Here is an 18,856-nt window from a genome sequence, read left to right on the forward strand (position 1 = left end):
TTGGGTTTTTGGTTTTTGTTAAACGTAAAATTTAAGGTTCGGTCTTTTGTGAGTCAATCCGGTCTTTTGTGAGTCAATCCGAAACAACCTTCTACTAACGATATAGCAATGCTTTCATTCACATGTATACATACTTTTTAAGAATAAAATTTAGTTAATCAAACAATTTCATTCACATGTATACATACTTTTTAAGAATAAAATTTAGTTAATCAAACAATCTACCCGTAACATGTCAGATATATACAAAGGTAAATGTCATAAAAGCCATAAATTTCAGGCTTAAATTCTAAAAAAATAGCAATTTTTTTCTTCTTTTCATTTGCTATTAGTTATTGGGAGACATTTCAATTAATGAGGCTTTGTATACAACATGGATGTATAATAAACGTTCTTTTCAAATTAAACCCATGGTGGTGACACACCCACATGCTAGGAACTACAACCGTGGATATCTAGTTAGTTGTAATTGGTTTGCTGAGCACTATGTTAAAGACATGATTAACCAGCCAAAAATGACTTTGACCCAAATGAAAGATGTTCAAAAAATTTCTATTTATGTTTCAAAGGGTCAATACTATTAGGCAAATGTTAGGATGAGATAAATGATTGAGGGTAAACTACAACAACATTACGCCAAAATGAGGGATTATATACAAGAACATTTTGAGGCTTAATCCATGTAGTACATGTAAAGTTGGAGTAACTACTAATCCAAATGAAATGAAATTTTTTCTAAGGTTTTATGTTTGTTTCAAGGCACTAAAGGATGGGTGGAATAAAGGTTGTATGCGTGTAAAAGTACATTGCCATTATCTGTCCTTTATGAAAAAGTATGTTGCCATTATTAATCGTCTATTAAAACGTACATTGCCATTATCGGTCCTTTATGCAAAAGTATGTACTTTCAGTCCTTTATAATTGTTTTCGTATTGCAACCAATACCTTAATAATTAAAACCAATTTGAATATTGCAATCAATGCCCAAATAATTTAGTAAATTGCCATGATCAATATAATGCAAATATATTACTCCAATAACATTACCATTTTCAACTGTCATTATAAAACATATACAATACCATCCCAAAGGACTAACAAACCAAAACATTGTCTGCCAATATGATCCAAGACTAACAAAAGCAACAAATTAACTAAAAGACTACACACCAAACTTGCAAATCTAGCCAATACACCAACCTAGATCTATGCCAATGCCAACACCAGAGGGACTTTGGTCAACATTACACACCCACTCATGAGAATGACTCCAATTAACACCATCATTATTAATATTGGTTTCATTAACAATAACATCTATCTATCATGTTTCTCTATTTGTAGTTGGGCATGAAAAACAATACTACTCTTCAAGGCCTCATGCATCTCAAACATCAAATAAGGATCTGCAACTCTGACATGATCCCAATGTAATGGATGCAGTTCTTCTTGAATTTTTCGATGCATTATTTGTTGGAGATTTTAGTGATGCAAAGACAACTTGTGGCTATTGAGTTGTCAAAGTAGAAGAAAAATGTAGATAGATTTGGTGGGATATTGCAATTAAAGCATGTAAGACGAACGATGTCGACTTTAAACCCCAACATAAATAGCCTTTAAAAAAGTTATACATTCCTGTCCAGTGTCGACCTTAATCAATAACTTGGTTTTTAGTTGATCTTGAAGTTATTTGACTAATAAAACTTAGGATTCGAATGTTACTACGTGATTTTGTGGGCATGAGGAGGCGTAACCGTTTTTTTTTTTTTTTTTTTTTTTTGTATCATGAAAGAAGCTTTACCAAAATCCATCCATTCATTTAACAACATAATCACATATAAAACCAGTGTCACTACACAAGACAAGTATAGGAAATTTAACTAGTTGATTGAGAGGAGAGCTTCCATGAGTATTTTCTTCCAAGTACCATGAGCTCCATTTCTTACTTCACATCACATGGACTATAATCAAATACACCTTTACACCACTACACGCAACTACTCAAAGCTCAAAACCTACTGTGCATTTCGGCTCCTGAAACCAAAAAAAAAAAAAAAAAACATTCAGACCAATTTAATTAAAAAAAAAAAGAAAAAAAGATGAGAAGAATGAATTACCAGTTTAGAAAATGGGTCAAGAACTTGGGGTCCTGTGATCCATCAGACATAAGCAAAGCAGGAGACACCCCTCCATCACTGTTTTGAAAATCCCTGAGCTGCAATCCCAGGGACACAGCTTCACCTTCACCCGTGTTATGCTGCTGCATTCCAAATTCTGGCCCATTGTCCAACTGAAGATGATCTGATGGCGATTCCAGTGGTCCTCCTCTATCCGAATCAGGAAAATTATGGGTCGGTAATAGCAACGAAGTTCCATCTGTTGTTTGAAAAGTTGTTGGAGGCATTTCAAGCAGCCCTCCCCCCCCAACTTCATCACTACACCTGAAATCCTTCCATTGCTGACTCACCGTTTTAATCTGCGAATAAAACTGAACCCCCGATTTCCCTACAAAACAAACATATATTCATTTCGATTCCTTTAAATTATTATATTTTGTAAAAAAAAAAAAAAATCTTACCTTGAAAGTTTAGGTCTCCTGAGAAAGATGCTTCTGTTCCTGTAAACGAGAAGAAAGGCAGTGGGGATGGGACAGGGACATTTACACCAACCTGCCCCGCTTCTATTTCTGTTTGGAATTTTCTCGCTGTTGCACCGTTTTTCGTGTATATTGAAGCCCCGAATCCGTATCTGATTAATCATTTTGGAAAATAAATAAACATTTTTCACTCTTTTTAATAAAGTTTCCGACTTTACCTGTTTCTGTTCACAATAGCTATGGCTTCCTCTAAGCTATCCGCCTGCATACACAGAAGAACCGGCCCAGTAATCTCCTCCTGATCACACAAAAAATGTTACTATTTAAATTATATATTCTGTATAATAATATATATATATATATATATATATATATATATTAATATGAGTATATGATCGATCACCTTGTAACATTCCATGACTTGAGTAACATCAGATAAGATGGTGGGACCAACAAAATTTCCCATTTCATATTTTGGAACCTACAAAATATTTCATTAAATCAATATTTTTAATAGATTATTTATGTAAATAGAATGGAAGATAAACAACCTACCTCCAAATGTCTTCCATCAAGAATTAATCTTGCACCCACTTCAACACCCACTTGGATTAATCTGATTACCTTTTCCTTTGCCTGTAAAAAAAAACATCACAGTTATTTATTTATTTTTTTAAATATTGTCAAAAAAGTATTGACAAGACATGCGTACAATTTTATTAATCACAGGGCCAAGGTCTGCATCAGGGTCAGTTCCCACATTTACTTTAAGTGATTTCACACGCTCCACAAGTTTTTCTTCCCTGTACCACATTCATCCAAACAGGAAATTTTATAACATTAATAATTTAATAAAACATTTGTTGTTCCAGACCAGATATATATAACTAAATAGTAAATAGAAAATAAAATACCATGGTTTTGAACCTCCAACAAATACAACACAACTCAATGATGAACACCTTTGCCCTGCACCACCAAATCCAGCACCAGCAAGAGCATCCAAGGTGGCACCCATGTGTGCATCAGGCATCACTATTGCATGGTTTTTTGCACCAATATTTGACTGATAAAAAAAAACACCCAAATCAATAACAATAATAATAACAAAAAAAAAATCCATATTATAGAAATGAAACTACCTGAACACGTTTGCCATTAGAAGATGCTCTTGCATGTATGTGTGAACCAGACTACAATACATGAAAATTAAACTATTCATTAAACTGGCTCCTAAACTAAATAATTATATCTATAAAAAATGAAACTTACAGAATCTGGGCCCACAAATGTTATAGCTTTGATATCATCGTCATCACATATAGCATTCACAATGTCCTGGCCGATCAAACAATTTGATCAATCAACTCTCAAAACTAGAAGTACTACTAACAGATTCGAAGGAAGCAGATTCTGCAAATAATCAGTTATTATTGGGCAACAACAACAACTCTTTTTTAAAAAAAAAAAAAAAAGGGAGAGAAAAGGGCTGTATGCTTACATTGGTTCCATGAACTATATTTAGTACACCATTTGGCAAGCCAGCCTCCATTGCTAATTCTGCTAGTATCATGCATGCCCCTGGATCTTTCTCAGATGGCTTCAGAATAAACGTGTTTCCACATGCTACTGCAATCGGAAACATCTGCATCATATCAAATATCATATTAGACATAAATACATATTAAATAAAAACTTCAAATAGGTAAATTAATTACCAATAATGGAACTAATGCTGGAAAATTAGAAGGACAAATTCCAGCACAAACACCAAGTGGTTCCCTTATGTTGTAGCTATCAACTCCACTTCGTATGTTTGAAACAAATTCTCCCATTTGGAGACTTGTCATCCCACAAGCATGTTCAACCACCTCTACACATACACAAATTAATTAATTAATTAATTAATTATTACCAGTTATCATAAGTTTTAAGTTTGATAAACTGAATTTGCATAAACATAAATGAAAAGATCCACACCAAGCCCACGAAGCATTTCGTTACGTGCATCTTTCAATGTTTTTCCTTGTTCAGATGTTATATTTTGAGCAATCTTATCCTACAAAACAATCAAGATTTGTATTAAATAATATTTGATAAGAAAGTCAACAGTGAAGTCAAACACATACGATGTCTCTACGAATAAGTTCTTGAAATTTGAACATGATACGTTGGCGGGCCATGACAGGTGTGTTTTTCCATGATGGAAGAGAACATTTTGCTGCAAATACTGCAGCCCTGAACTCTTCACCTGTTGTTAGAGGAACTTGAGAAACCACTTGTTGGGTTGCCTGTTTTTATTCATAATTAAAGTATTTAGTAATTCAGAATCTTGGGAAATTTAAAGGGAGAAGAAAAGGTAAGAATTTGGGAAATTACAGGGTTTATGACATCAATAGATGTTCTTGATTGGGAGTCTATAAACATACCACCAATGAAATTTGGTACCCTCTGAAAAAATAAACAACCAACTCATGTAATGACAAGTTTACGGGTGTCTAATGATGCAACACTATCTCAATCTCAACAAAATAATATAGAAATTGAAAGCGATAAATCTATTTCCTTTAAAAGTATGTTTTCATATTGAGAAAGAGGAAGGAGCATGCAAACCCACAATCTCAATGTTATTACATCCATTAAAAGTAAGATATTGATGGTAAAATCTAATGTTAATGAATCTCATTTACACACACACAAAAAAAAAACATATTAATGAATCATATCCCATTAATCATAATTCTTGTACGAGTTTTTAATTGGCAAAGAGGAAAAGGGATTCAAACCCATGACCTTGTTATTGCCATTAATGCGAAGCACTTGAGGGTAAAAGTTTATATTAATGAATCATGCATCCCATTTATTATAAGTCTTGTTTTAAATTAATTATTTAAACCCACTTAACTTATTCAATAAATAAGTAACATGATTCCATATTCTAGGATTTATCTCCTAAAATAGATAAGTCCTTATTATAATTAGAATGGTTATTATTAGGATTAAACTATTTGAGAATTATCTTGCGAGTTTATAAAGAATCTGAGATAAATTCTTAAGAACAAAGATTGTTCTTGAGGTTCTTCACTCTTATCATATCCATTCATTTTGCTAGGTATACTTCCAGCATCAAAGTCCTTTTGGAGTACTTAGACAATAGACATTAGCTTTTCTATATAGTACTCAAGGATTACCTACATTTCATTCTATTTAAGTAACCAATTTCTAGGTTTACATAAACATTACAATGGCATTTCATATGTGAGTCTACAGAATTCATACAAAATAAGCAACATGTTCAGAATAAATTTCTTATGAATTAGGCATTCTTACGGGAGGATAACGCTGTCTCCAAGAAGGCTCTGAAGTTGTTGTTGAATTAGAGTTCCCTTGAGCTGAACTCTGAGGTCTCAATGTTTTATATCTCCTAACTGATCAATGATCATCACAGCATAAATATAGTAAGAGGCTAATTGAAATACTAACCTTCTTTATGAGGACACATACCTGTAAGATTCCCTTGACGAAGCTTGGTTTTGATATTGTAAACATGTTTTGGAGTTGATAAAAGCTCTGGATTATGCTGTCTTAATCTCTTCAGAATTTGGCGTGGTTTTAAACCAGCTTCTGTCATCTCTTTAATAAGCAATACCTCACTTTCTGTAAACCTGCGAGCGGATGGATGCTGTGTGATATCACTTAAAGGTTCATGGTTGTGGGACCCGTTTTTTACTGAAAGTACCCAAAAACCATCATCTTTTTTACCAACAAGTTCAAATGGACAATTTGTAAGGCGTGAACCAGACTTTCTTTTGCGAACAAGTTCACCAGTTCCATCATCATCTGTCTTACGCCTGTTTCTGTAAACACCTCCTCTTTGGCATCCAAGAACTACAACTTTCTCCTTCTTGGATTGCTTAATGGTTACAACGTATCCCTGAGACACACCAAACTCTCCAACATGTTGAATAAGTTCTTCACGATCAAGGAAACTGCCAGGTGGAGGTGGAAGCATTTGTGGAGCATCTGTAACGATTTCATAATCATCCATCACCAAGCAAAGATGGTTGTTTCAACACTGATCAGCAGACTAGGGTTTGGACAGCCCTCTGTTAACTGAATCAACTCTGGATATGAAAGTTCCCAGTTCTTGGAGTCACGAAATCACCAATAGTTTCATTATAGGACAAATTTCCTGCATTAGAGCCATGTACTGTGATGTTATACTTCCAATTCAATCAACAATAGTCGCATTTTACGATTTCTCTTTGAGATAATAACCCACCAGGCATGTAATCGAACATCAGATACATAATCAAACAAAAACCCAATTTGGACATGCTGAATATGCATATAACGAGTATAAACCCTAAAATCGTTTTTTTTACGTTATAATTGCTTATAATGGAACGAATCACACATTGAAACCATACCACATTGTATGGTTGCATGAATCGAACAAACAAAGGTTATATAATTATACCAGTAACTTAAGCTCACACAAAGAAACCATACCTTCGTAAATTTCTACCTCAAAACAATTTTATCAATCACTGGATAATCAACCAAGGGGTTTGGGGAAACTACCTAGGGATGCTTCAAAAACTTTTCAGATACACAAAACTCCGATGAGTTTCTTGATATCTACCTTCCCACCGGACGACGAAGAGACCTAAGAGACCTAGATCGGTGAGTCAAGAAGACGAGCTGAAGCCGATGCTATTTTATTTTCATTTCAAATATATATATATATATATATATATATATATATATATATATATATATATATATATATATATATATATATATATATGGAAAAACAAAAAAACTCTAAATATCATAAAAATGCATAAAAAATTACTTACATATCACAAAACTTTTTTTTTTTGACTTTACACATCAAAAAATCGCAGCTTTTTTTAAAACTTCGCTGAAAAAAAAAATAAAAAATCATTTTTTTATTTATAAAAAAGAAAAAAAAATTTCAAAATTTTTTTCAGCGATTTTGTGTTAAAAGGTGCGATTTTTTCAAAAAAAAAGTTTTGTGATCTCTAAGTATTTTTTTATGCATTTTTATGATTTTTAAGGTTTTTTGTTTTCCATAGAACCTAAACCTATATATATATATATATATATATATATATATATATATATATATATATATATATATATAATAAAAGAATAGTTTTAATCTCCTTTTGACATGTGTCATCCTATTAGCCCTCTTAATTAATGCATATTTTATTCTTTTTTTCCCATGTGTCACCCTATTAGGTCTTCTAATTAATGCATGCCACTTGTCAACCTATTAATTCTCTATTTCAAATTTTAAATTTTAAAATTTCCACTCTAATTACATTAAATTAATAACATTAGAATAAAAATTAAAATAAAATTAATACAAATTCTAAAGTAATATAATTTCACGTATTTATTTAAATTAACGATTACAATTTTATATAACTAAAAAAAATATCTCTTAATTAATAATTTATTTAAAATAACGGATTAATAATTTTGAATTCTCACTATGAAAATTTAATTAATTTTGTAACCGTGGTTCCCACGGGTTATAAACTAGTATATATATATATATATATATATATATATATATATATATATATATATATATATAGAGAGAGAGAGAGAGAGAGATTGAGAGAGAGAGAGAGAGAGAGAGAGATAAGTTCAATTGAAAAAATAAAAAAAGTTGAGAATGGGAGAATTATTCTCAGTCACTCATTTATTTTTGTCGTAAAACCCTCCGTCGAACCAGCGAAAATGGGAAAGGAATACACATGTGTTTTCCAACAAAACATGTTTCTTTAAACTATGTTAATTTAATATATACAAAAACATACTTTTTTTTCGTTTTTTTAATTTTTAAGAAGCTATTTTTATCGAAAAATGATTTTAAATATACTCAAATTCATGATTTTTTATTCTCTATAAATAGACATCCACATTGCTATAGTTTTAAGATAAAATAATTTTTTTTATATTTTCAACTATCGTTATTCATAAGTGAATAAAAATGCATCAGATTTTTAGTACAGCACATTCGTTAGTCACTTATGAATAAAAAATATGATTAATTTTTTTTTTACAGATTAAGTATCATTCATAAAATAATATAAATATAATAAACTTTTTACAACTTACACCAACTCTCTTCACATGTTATATTCACATATGAATAAAACGTGTATTAACTTCCTCACAAGTTATATTTATATACGAAGAACACAATTATCATAATTTTGTTACAATTCATTTGTTATTCCTATATGAATAAGTAGTTCAAATTTTCAAAACACTTCGGTTTTTTTTAACATACTGCTTATTCATATATGAATAACAAATGAACCCTAACAAAAAATCTTAGAAATATTTTATTAATATATGAATATAACATATGACAACAATTAGTACACATTGTATTCATATATAAATATAATATGTAACGAAAGATTATGTAAAAAAATTACATTTTAGGTAACAAAACTTTATAACATGTTATATTCCTATATAAACGATACTTAAACTGTAAAAAAGTTAAGCATGCGTTTTATTCATAAGTGAATAACGAATGTACTGTAATAAAAATATGATACGTTTTTATTCACTTATGAATAACGATAGCTGAAAGTCTTAAAAAAATAGTTTTTTATTTTATCTTAAAACTATATCAATATGGATGTCTATTTATAGAGAATAAAAAATTATGAATTTTGATATGAAACATGTTTTGTTGGAAAAACACATGTGTATCCGTTACCTATTCTGCCGGTACGCCTAAATGTTTTGCGGCAAAATAAATGTATGGCTGATAATGATTCCCTTATTCTCAACCTTTTTTTTCTCAATTGAATCCTCTTTTATATATATATATATATATATATATATATATATATATATATATATATATATATAGGGAAAGGTTATATAGAATACAAAAAAACCCTACAAAACCTAAAAAATTCATAAAAAATACTTAGAGATCACAAATTTTTTTTTTTGACTTTTTTTTACCAAAAAATCGCAGGTTTTTTCTTACAAATTCGCTGAAAAAAAATCGATTTTTTTTGGTTTTTTTTCAAATTTTTTTTCAGTGAATTTAATGAAAAAGTAGCGATTTTTGTATATATAAAGTAAAAAAAAAAGATTTGTGATCTCTAAGTATTTTTTTTATGCATTTTAATGATTTTTAGAGTTTTTTTTGAGGGTTTTTTGTTTTCCATAGAACCTAAACCTATATATATATATATATATATATATATATATATATATATATATATATATATATATGTGTGTGTGTGTGTGTGTGTGTGTGTGTAAAGGTTCAAATGAGAACAAAAAAAATATTAAGAACCCGTAACAACCACTTTTTTTTGACAAATTAAACTTAAAACTCATTATTATGTATCAGATGTCAAACACTCAAGTCTTCAAACTCTTTCAAACTTTCTCACCAAACTTGAAGAACACACCAACCTTACCACCACCAACCACCACCGCTGTTGCCGCCTCATACCACCGGCCAACCACTTCCATCATATATATATGCTCCAAACGATTCCAGATCTACATTTTCAGTTTCAGATCCACGATTAATGCCACTAGATATATGATTTTCTGTTCCAGATCTACAAGTTCCGACAAGCAACGAAGATCCACCATTATCGTCAACGATCGTCACCGTTGTTATTGTCATCCTTTGATTTCCGGTGAAACACCATCAGATGTGTCGTCTCCTTCTATTTCTCTCGCCTCCTTCTCATCCTCTCTGATATTTGGTGAAAAACTACTAGATCTGATGCAGATCTGATGTGTTTCAGGTTACATCTGATGTGTTTCAGGTTACATCTCAAGTGAAACATTACCGTCTACGTCGCATCAGAGCTTACTCATACCAGATCTATCATCTTTGTTTCCTCCACTGCAATAATAGAAGTTTTCTGGTTCAGATCTATGATTTTCGCCACCACAAATGTCTAAATCTGCGATTTTTGTCAACATCGACGCACAGGTCTACAAGCTCCGACGGGATTTGGCTTCGTTTTCTTCAAGTCTCAGATTTGGTGAAACACCGGCAACTTGTCTCCATCTTTTTCTCTCTGATCTCTGGTGAAACACCACCAGATCTACATCAAGTATGTCAATTTTTGTGTTGATTATTTTTCCTTTTGTTAAACTGTGAATTTAATGTTTTAATCTATTTTTTATTGTTTACTTTTCTTAATATTAGTTTTAACTACTATTAAGTTGTGAATCCAATGTTATTAGTACGCGAATCCAAGTTTATGTTCTTATTTGTTATGATACTTGCATAGATTTTTGTTTCATAACTTATGTTTTTTAGTTGTTATGTTGTGAATTGAACTTAAAATGTGTTATAATGTTAATGTTTTCTCAAATAATGTGAATGTAGGTTTTTTAAGTTATGAATGGTGATGTTTAAATGTTTTTATTAATTTTTTAGTCATGTTAATAATAGTTTTAAATGTTATGAATAAGAAAATGTTAGTTTTATGTTGTGAATACATGATTTGTTACAAGTTTAAGTTGTGAATATATGATTTTTTATAAGTTTTAAGCTGTGAATGTATGTTTTATATTTATTTTTCTACTTACATCTATTATAGATCTCTACGGTGCATTTTTTTTATCGTTTTTGTTCTTCTGTTAAGGTGTGAATTTAATGTTTAATCTCCCATTTGTTTTTTTTTTTATAATCTTAGTGTTAACATCTTTTTATAATCTTAAGTTGATAATATGGTGTGAATGCATACTTTTGTATATTAAACTTAGATTTATTGTACTAAGCTATGAACTTTGTATATAAGATGTGATTTTTGTGTTTTAAATTGTAAATTGATTGCATTAAGCTGTGATTTTTTTTGTTTAAACTGTGAATTAACTGTATTAAGCTATAAATTTTTTGTATTAAACTGTGATTTTGTGTTTTAAACTATGAATTGAATGCATTAAGCTGTTAATTTTCTATATTAAACTGTGAATTTTTTATATTAAACTGTGATTTTTGTGTTTAAAAATGTGAATTCACTACATTAAACTATGGATTTTCTGTTTAAATTGTGAATTGACTGCATTTTGCTGTGATTTTTTTTTATAATTTGTGTTAAAATATGAATGATTTATGTATAAATTTTTGTGTTAATTTTCTTATGAATATATTTATTTTTTTGTTGTATAAATTTGTAAGAATCCACTAGTTTTTATAATTGTTTTGCATTAAATTCAAAACGAGTGAATTAATAGGCTTTATTAGACTGTGAATGTAGTATTTAAGTTGTTAATGCAAGACTTTTTCTACACATCTGATTTGGAAGAAAAATGAAGGCTACTATGTTGATACAGGTGGTTGGTGGTGGCATGTGGTGGTAGAGTTTGGGTTTTTGACTTCTTTGAATTAGTGAATTATTGTAAAACAGTTTGTATTAAGTTGTGAATTTTTTGCATTAAACTGTAAATTGACTGCGTAAATATGTATTTAATATAAGTTTTGAGTTAAAATATAAGAGCATATACGAATGAAAATAATAGACTGTAAAAATTATAAGTTTGCCCTTTTCATACCAAAAACACAAAAAATTAGGATTTTAACATTTTAACAAGAGTATCGTGTAAATATTTACTAATTAATTGGGGTTCTTATGGTTCTTAATATTTTATAGTTCTCATTTAAACCACTCCATATATATATATATATATATATATATATATATATATATATATATATATATATATATATATATATATATATATATATAGGTTCCGTTGATATTAAAAATGAAATAGAGATCTTGAGATTCAACCCCAGCCACATATTTCATATCTGACGCTCTAACCCTCCGGCGTACCGGCATGGCAGACGTGTTATAATCATAGATGATTATATAGCGCCGCCCGTTACTTTCTACTCCGCCACCATCCCCACCACCACAACCGCCACCGCGACCATCACTACCACCACCTCTGACACCAGCCGACCCCACCACTGTCACCTCCGTCACTTATACCATCGTCATCTCTGTCACTACCACCTCTTCTTTGACCAACTGTCATAATCATATATAATTACTTAATTTATGAATATATATATATATATATATATATATATATATAATCATTTATGATTAAACATATACGTATAAACATATATAATCATATATGATTATACGTCTCTACCATATAATCATTTATGATTAGGCATACTCCGTTGTTGCCGACACGTTAGAACGTTAGAGCGACAAATAAAAAATATGTGACTGAGATTGAATATCAAGATTTCTATTTTTTTTAATCTCAAGTGAACCGTTATATATATATATATATATATATATATATATATATATATATATATATATATATATATATATATATATTGTAAAGAGTCTTATTGGAAAGAACGTTTTATTGCTGGCCTTCCAAAACTCTTTGCAGAAAGAGTTAGACAAAAATTAAGAGAAAATTTTAATAATACCATCCCTTATCAAAATTTAACTTATGGAGATTTAATAAACTACATTAATAAAGAGGGATTAGCAGTTTCTGCTGATCTTAGGTTTAAGGAAAAACTCAAAAAAGATAGAATTAACAGTAAAAATGAAATTCAAGATTTAATAAATAAAAAACTCATAAGACCTTCTAAATCACTATGGTCTTGTTCAACATTTTATGTTATGAATGCCGCAGAATTAGAAAGAGGATCACCAAGATTAGTTATCAATTATAAACCTTTAAACAAAGTTTTAGAATGGATTCGTTATCCTATTCCTAATAAACGAAATTTGCTAAAAAAACTTTATGATTCAAACATATTTTCAAAGTTTGATATGAAATCAGGATTTTGGCAAATACAACTTCATGAGGAAAATAAATACAAAACTGGTTTTAATGTTCCCTTCGGGCATTTTGAATGGTTTTGGATTAAAAAATGCCCATTCTGAATTCCAAAATATTATGAATGATATCATAACTCCTATAAGTAGTTTTGCTATTGCTTATATTGACGATGTCTTAATTTTTTCAAAATCAAATGATCAACATTTCAAACATTTAAATCAATTTCATGATTTAATTTATCAAAATGGTTTAGCTGTCTCTGCAGCAAAAATGCATTTATTTAAAAATGAAATTCGTTTTTTAGGACATGATATTGTCAAAAACACTATTAGACCTATTACAAGAAGCTTGCAATTTTCTACTAAATTTCCTGATGAAATTAAAGATAAAAGGCAACTTCAAAGATTTTTAGGATGCTTAAATTATATCCATGATTTTTTCAAAAATTTAGGGATTATATGTAAACCACTTTATAATAGATTAAAAGATAATCCTGAACCATGGACTCAAAAACATACAGATATAATTAAATATATAAAACAAAAGGTTCCTACTTTGCCATGTTTAAATTTACCTCATCCCAATGCCAATATCATAGTCGAAACCGATGCTAGTGATATTGGATTTGGAGGAATTCTAAAACAAAAATTTGTTAACTCAAAAGAGGAACAATTGGTTCGATATTACTCAGGTGCATGGAATGATACACAAAAAAATTATTCAACTGTCAAAAAAGAAATTTTAAGCATTGTTTTATGTATTAAAAAATTTGAAGATGCTTTATTTATGAAAAGTTTTTTATTAAGAATAGATTGTCAATCTGCAAAAACTATTTTAGAAAAAGATGTGAAAAATATTATTTCCAAGCAAATTTTTGCTCGATGGCAAGCCCTCTTAGGTAACTTTGATTTCGAAATAGAATTTATAAAAGGAGAAAATAATTCGCTTCCTGAATTTCTTTCTCGAGAATTTTTGCAGGGAAAATGAGTTCGTCGTCCTCTTCCAAACATGATGACAAGAAGCCCGTCTCTCAAAAGCTTGTTCCATTTCAAAATCAAAATCGTTTTTCTCCTTTAACTCCTACTTCTAAGAATTCACAACTTTATTCTAATATCCTTCAGTCAAAACTTGTTACTCCAAAAGTTACTTCAACAAACACGATAAGCCCTTTTGTAAAACCTATCACTCCTCAAACTCAAAAATCTGTTACTCCTAGCCCTTTTACAAAAACTCCTTATGTTCTTAATCCAAATTTCTGAAGAGTTCAAATTCTTGAAGATTTTCAAATCCATAAGTTACATCAAGGTTTTCATATTCTCACAAATCATCTCTTTGGTCAAGGGAAAACCTTTTATGTTGATTCATATAAAACTCGAGAATATTATCAAACTATTTTGCAAGAATCTGGTTCGGTCAATTTTGTTCATCGTTCTAATTCAAAAGAGGGAAACATTGATTTTAGCAAAGCTCATAACATTAAAATCATTTCTCCAGAAAGTTGGGTTCCAAACCTTCACTCTGAAAAACCTCTTATAAGTTATCCTGCTTATCCCAGATTTTCTTACTATGATTATCAAGATGCCTGGACTAAGGCGTTCTTTATTCGGAATTATTCACACTCATGGTTTATCTTCTTTGATTTGAACTTCAATTGTGAATATCCAAGATGTTTATCAATTGGTACAAATATATGGGAATTCTTCCAAATTGTTTACCAAAAGAAATTTACGATGAATATCTCAAATTTAAGGAATTGTTTATTCAACAAATTCCAAAATTTGAATATATGCTACAATTCACTATGATATTCAAAGTTCCATGGATAATGTCTTGGACTTTTCATTATCAAGAAGCAAAGGATTCCTCTCCTCCCTGGCTTAATCGCCAATTTCGCTCAAAATGGTGGGATAAAATGAAGATTTCTCAAGCCAATGAACAAGCAGTAATTAAACATTATCAAGAAATATATATTCAAAAACCAGAGGTTGAAGCCACTTTTATCAACAGTCTTCCTCAAAGTGATGTGGATCTAATTGCAAGAATTAAAGATGCTGCCACCTCTTCTCCTGAAGAACTTCAAAGCTTACTTCAAGAAATTCGCCAAACTCCATCAGTTTCTGACGATTCTCCAAAATCTATAAAGAATGATTTATTTCAAGACGCTCAAGACCCTTTTGATGATCCTTATGAAGAATAAGAAATTCTTATCATTAAATTTGGTGTAATACCTTCAATGTAGGGTATTTCGTTTCTTCTATTTATCAAAATTATTATTTTCAAATACGAGTGTGTATAAACTGTGTGAGTATACACTATATATGTATTTATAGTGTATAAACAAATATTATCAAATTTATTATCAAAATTATTTATTCTTATCATCAATGATAATATGAAGACAAAAAACTTTAGAAGATGCTCTATGATAACATGCTTTATCAAAAGGTGATATTTATTGACTACAAACGACAATTTCTTCAAAAGATGAGTGACAACCACTTACAAGTAATTGATTGGCCATTGAATCATACGGCAAATTTCATTACAAGATTTCAAGGCTTTGAAGACTTCAAGATGAATATAAATAGACATCATATTTCAGTAGAAGGGAGCAAGAAAAATATTCATTCTCTAAAAAATGTTCATCCCATGTCTAAAAAATCTCCAAGAGTCTCTCTTTCTACTAGTAGATGTTCAAAGTCTCTAGATTTTCAGATAATTCTTTCTCCAGATGTATGTATTGATTGTAATTCAAGCTTAATTGAAGAAGGTACTATCTAAAATATTTTATTCAATTTTTGTATTGTTGTTATTAAATTTATTTCTCCATGATAGTTTCATTTCGAGTTATTCTAACTATTAATTCTACAAGATTTGAAATTTTTGTTAAAATAGTACCCGTTTTTAATAATCAAATTAATCAAATTCATGCTTGAATTATTTAATTATGTCTAACAAAATCTTGATGAATTGTATTCCTAATAGAGATATTCTTTTAAGAATAAAATAAATCCAAGAATCTATAAATAATTCTGAGCAAAATCTCAAGGATTCTTACAAACCTACTAATCTAGGTACGATTTTAAATAATAATCATATTCATGATGCTAGATGGCTCATAAGAGCTAGTATTAAAATTCGTTACAAACAAATACGTTATCTAAAAACAAAACTATTTGTTTTCTAAAAATGATATTTGTGTCATAAACTATTTGTTTTCTAAAAATGATATTTATGTCATAAAACCATAATTAACCAAGGAACCAATCGTGAGCGTCGAAAATTATAACGATCAACGGCCAAGGAAATAGATGTACACTTTTACATTGGACGCACACACACCAGATTATACAAAAAAATCCACCCTTTACGAAAAAACCCACCATATTTTTCCGTTTAAATTTTTTTTAGGCCATGTTTTTTATCAAAAAAAAAAACCGAATATACCGTTGTTCATGATTTTTCGTCCTTTTTCCATAGAGATCGATGATGATATATAAAAAACGAACTTTTTTTTTTCAAAAAAAACCCACTTCATATTGTCTTTAATGAAAAAAGTTAAGGTCTATTTTTTATAGAAAAAAAATTAATAAATATATCAAAATTCATATTTTTGTACTTTTTAAACATAGATTCATAATCATGTTAAAAAAAAAAAACAATATTTCAGTTCAGATTCACATTGTGAACCTGTTCAGATTCACATTGTGAACCTCCTCAGATTCACAGTGTGCATAATAATAAGTCAGATTCACAGTGTGAATCTGAACTGATCGGAGCTTTTTCACATTGTGAATGTTAAAATTTGAAATATTTACAGTTTAGATTCACAGTGTGAATCTACACTGATCGATGTTTTTTTTTTTTTTTTTTTTTTTTTTTTTTGTGTGAACCTTCTTAGATTCACAGTGTGCATAATAGTAATTCAGATTCACAATGTGAATCTGAACTGTTCGAGATTTTTCATATTGTGAATGTTAAAAATTGAAATATTTACAGTTTAGATTCACAGTGTGAATCTACACTGTTCGAGGTTTTTTTTTTTAATCGGTGTTGATGTTTATTAATAGAGTACAAAAAATTAATATTTTTGGTATCATTAGTTTTTTTTTGATAAAAATAAACTTAAATATTGAAAAAAACTAAGAAAATTAAGTGGATTTTTTTCGAAAAAAAAAAGTTCGTTTTTTATATATCATCATAGATTTCTATGGAAAGAGGACGGAAAATCGTGAACAACGGTATATTCGGTTTTTTTTTTGATAAAAAACTTGGCCTAAAAAAAAGTTTAAATGAAAAAAAAGAAGTGAGTTTTGTTATAATCCGGTACATGTGCGTCTATCATAAAATTTTACAATCCTTCCTTTGCCGTTGATCGCTTTAAATTCCGACGCTTTGGATTGGTTCCTTGGTTTATATATATATATATATATATATATATATATATATATATATATATATATATATATATATATATGTTTACGTTCTATGGAAAACAAAAAACATTAAAAAAACCCTAAAAATCATAAAAATGTATATACAAAAAATACTTAGAGAACACAAATTTTTTTTTGACTTTATATATTCAAAAATCGCTACTTTTTCATTAAATTCGCTGAAAAAATTTTTGAAAAAAAAAATTTAATTTTTTTTCAGCGAATTTGTAAAAATACCTGCAATTTTTTGGTAAAAAAAGTCAAAACAAAAGATTTGTGATCTCTAAGGCTAGAGGGAGTGGTGCCACCGAAACCGCACTCCCTCCCCCGCCACATAAGCGCCACATCATTTTTTACCACATAAGTGTGGTTTCTTGCCACACCAAGGGAGTGGTGCCACACTTTTGTTTCATTTTTTTTAACTATTATAATTTAATAAAACTTCTTTTTTAATAAAAAAAACATAATTTTAAAAAGATAATATTTCATTAATTAAAAATACAAATACCATACATTACTTAACTTAAAAAAAACCTAAAAATAAAAATGGGCCTTTTGAAAGAAAACATTTTTCAAAAAAAAGTTGGAGGAAAAGAGTAAAGATTTTGGTTAAGGTTGTGTAAATAATGGTAATATATATATATATATATATATATATATATATATATATATATATATATATATATATATATATATATATATATATATATATATATATGGAGTAAAGTTAAAAAAAAAATTACACGAAATCAAGGGAGTCAAGACCACCAACCAATCACAAGCCGCGGTTGTTTCTAGCCGCAGTGCGACCAAGACCGCACCCTAGGGGCGGTGTTTGCGGTTGACGTGACACAATCGCGGTTCTAAACCGCACTCCACACCCATTAGCCTAAGTATTTTTTTTTTTTTATGTATTTTTATGATTTTTAGGGTTTTTTTGTTTTCCATATAACCCTTC

The 18,856-nt window shown here is 29.5% G+C and overlaps 1 protein-coding gene across 3 annotated transcripts; it reads right to left on the reverse strand.

Moving 5' to 3' along the window:
* Positions 1–1,796: 1,796 nt before the first annotated feature.
* Positions 1,797–7,317, reverse strand: LOC145115292 (methylmalonate-semialdehyde dehydrogenase [acylating], mitochondrial-like). Of its 3 annotated transcripts, none has more exons than XM_079051561.1 (18): positions 7,181–7,317; positions 6,101–6,788; positions 5,927–6,024; positions 4,976–5,047; positions 4,726–4,887; positions 4,577–4,655; positions 4,315–4,469; positions 4,098–4,241; positions 3,869–3,934; positions 3,739–3,789; positions 3,511–3,662; positions 3,309–3,399; positions 3,152–3,232; positions 3,000–3,077; positions 2,815–2,894; positions 2,579–2,748; positions 2,118–2,505; positions 1,797–2,034 (listed from the first exon to the last, which is right to left on the reverse strand). In XM_079051561.1, exons 2-18 carry the CDS (start codon positions 6,642–6,644, stop codon positions 2,016–2,018), a joined length of 2,430 nt encoding a protein of 809 aa, XP_078907687.1. In that variant the 5' UTR covers positions 6,645–6,788; positions 7,181–7,317; the 3' UTR covers positions 1,797–2,015. The 3 variants fall into 3 exon arrangements, with proteins under 3 accessions (XP_078907687.1, XP_078907686.1, XP_078907688.1); XM_079051560.1 differs by having other exon boundaries at positions 7,109–7,317; XM_079051562.1 differs by having other exon boundaries at positions 7,242–7,307.
* Positions 7,318–18,856: the final 11,539 nt, after the last annotated feature.

The sequence above is a fragment of the Lactuca virosa genome, chromosome 5 (genome assembly GCF_052849685.1).
Source record: "Lactuca virosa cultivar CGN04683 chromosome 5, Lactuca_virosa_CGN04683_v6, whole genome shotgun sequence".
NCBI lineage: Eukaryota > Viridiplantae > Streptophyta > Magnoliopsida > Asterales > Asteraceae > Lactuca > Lactuca virosa.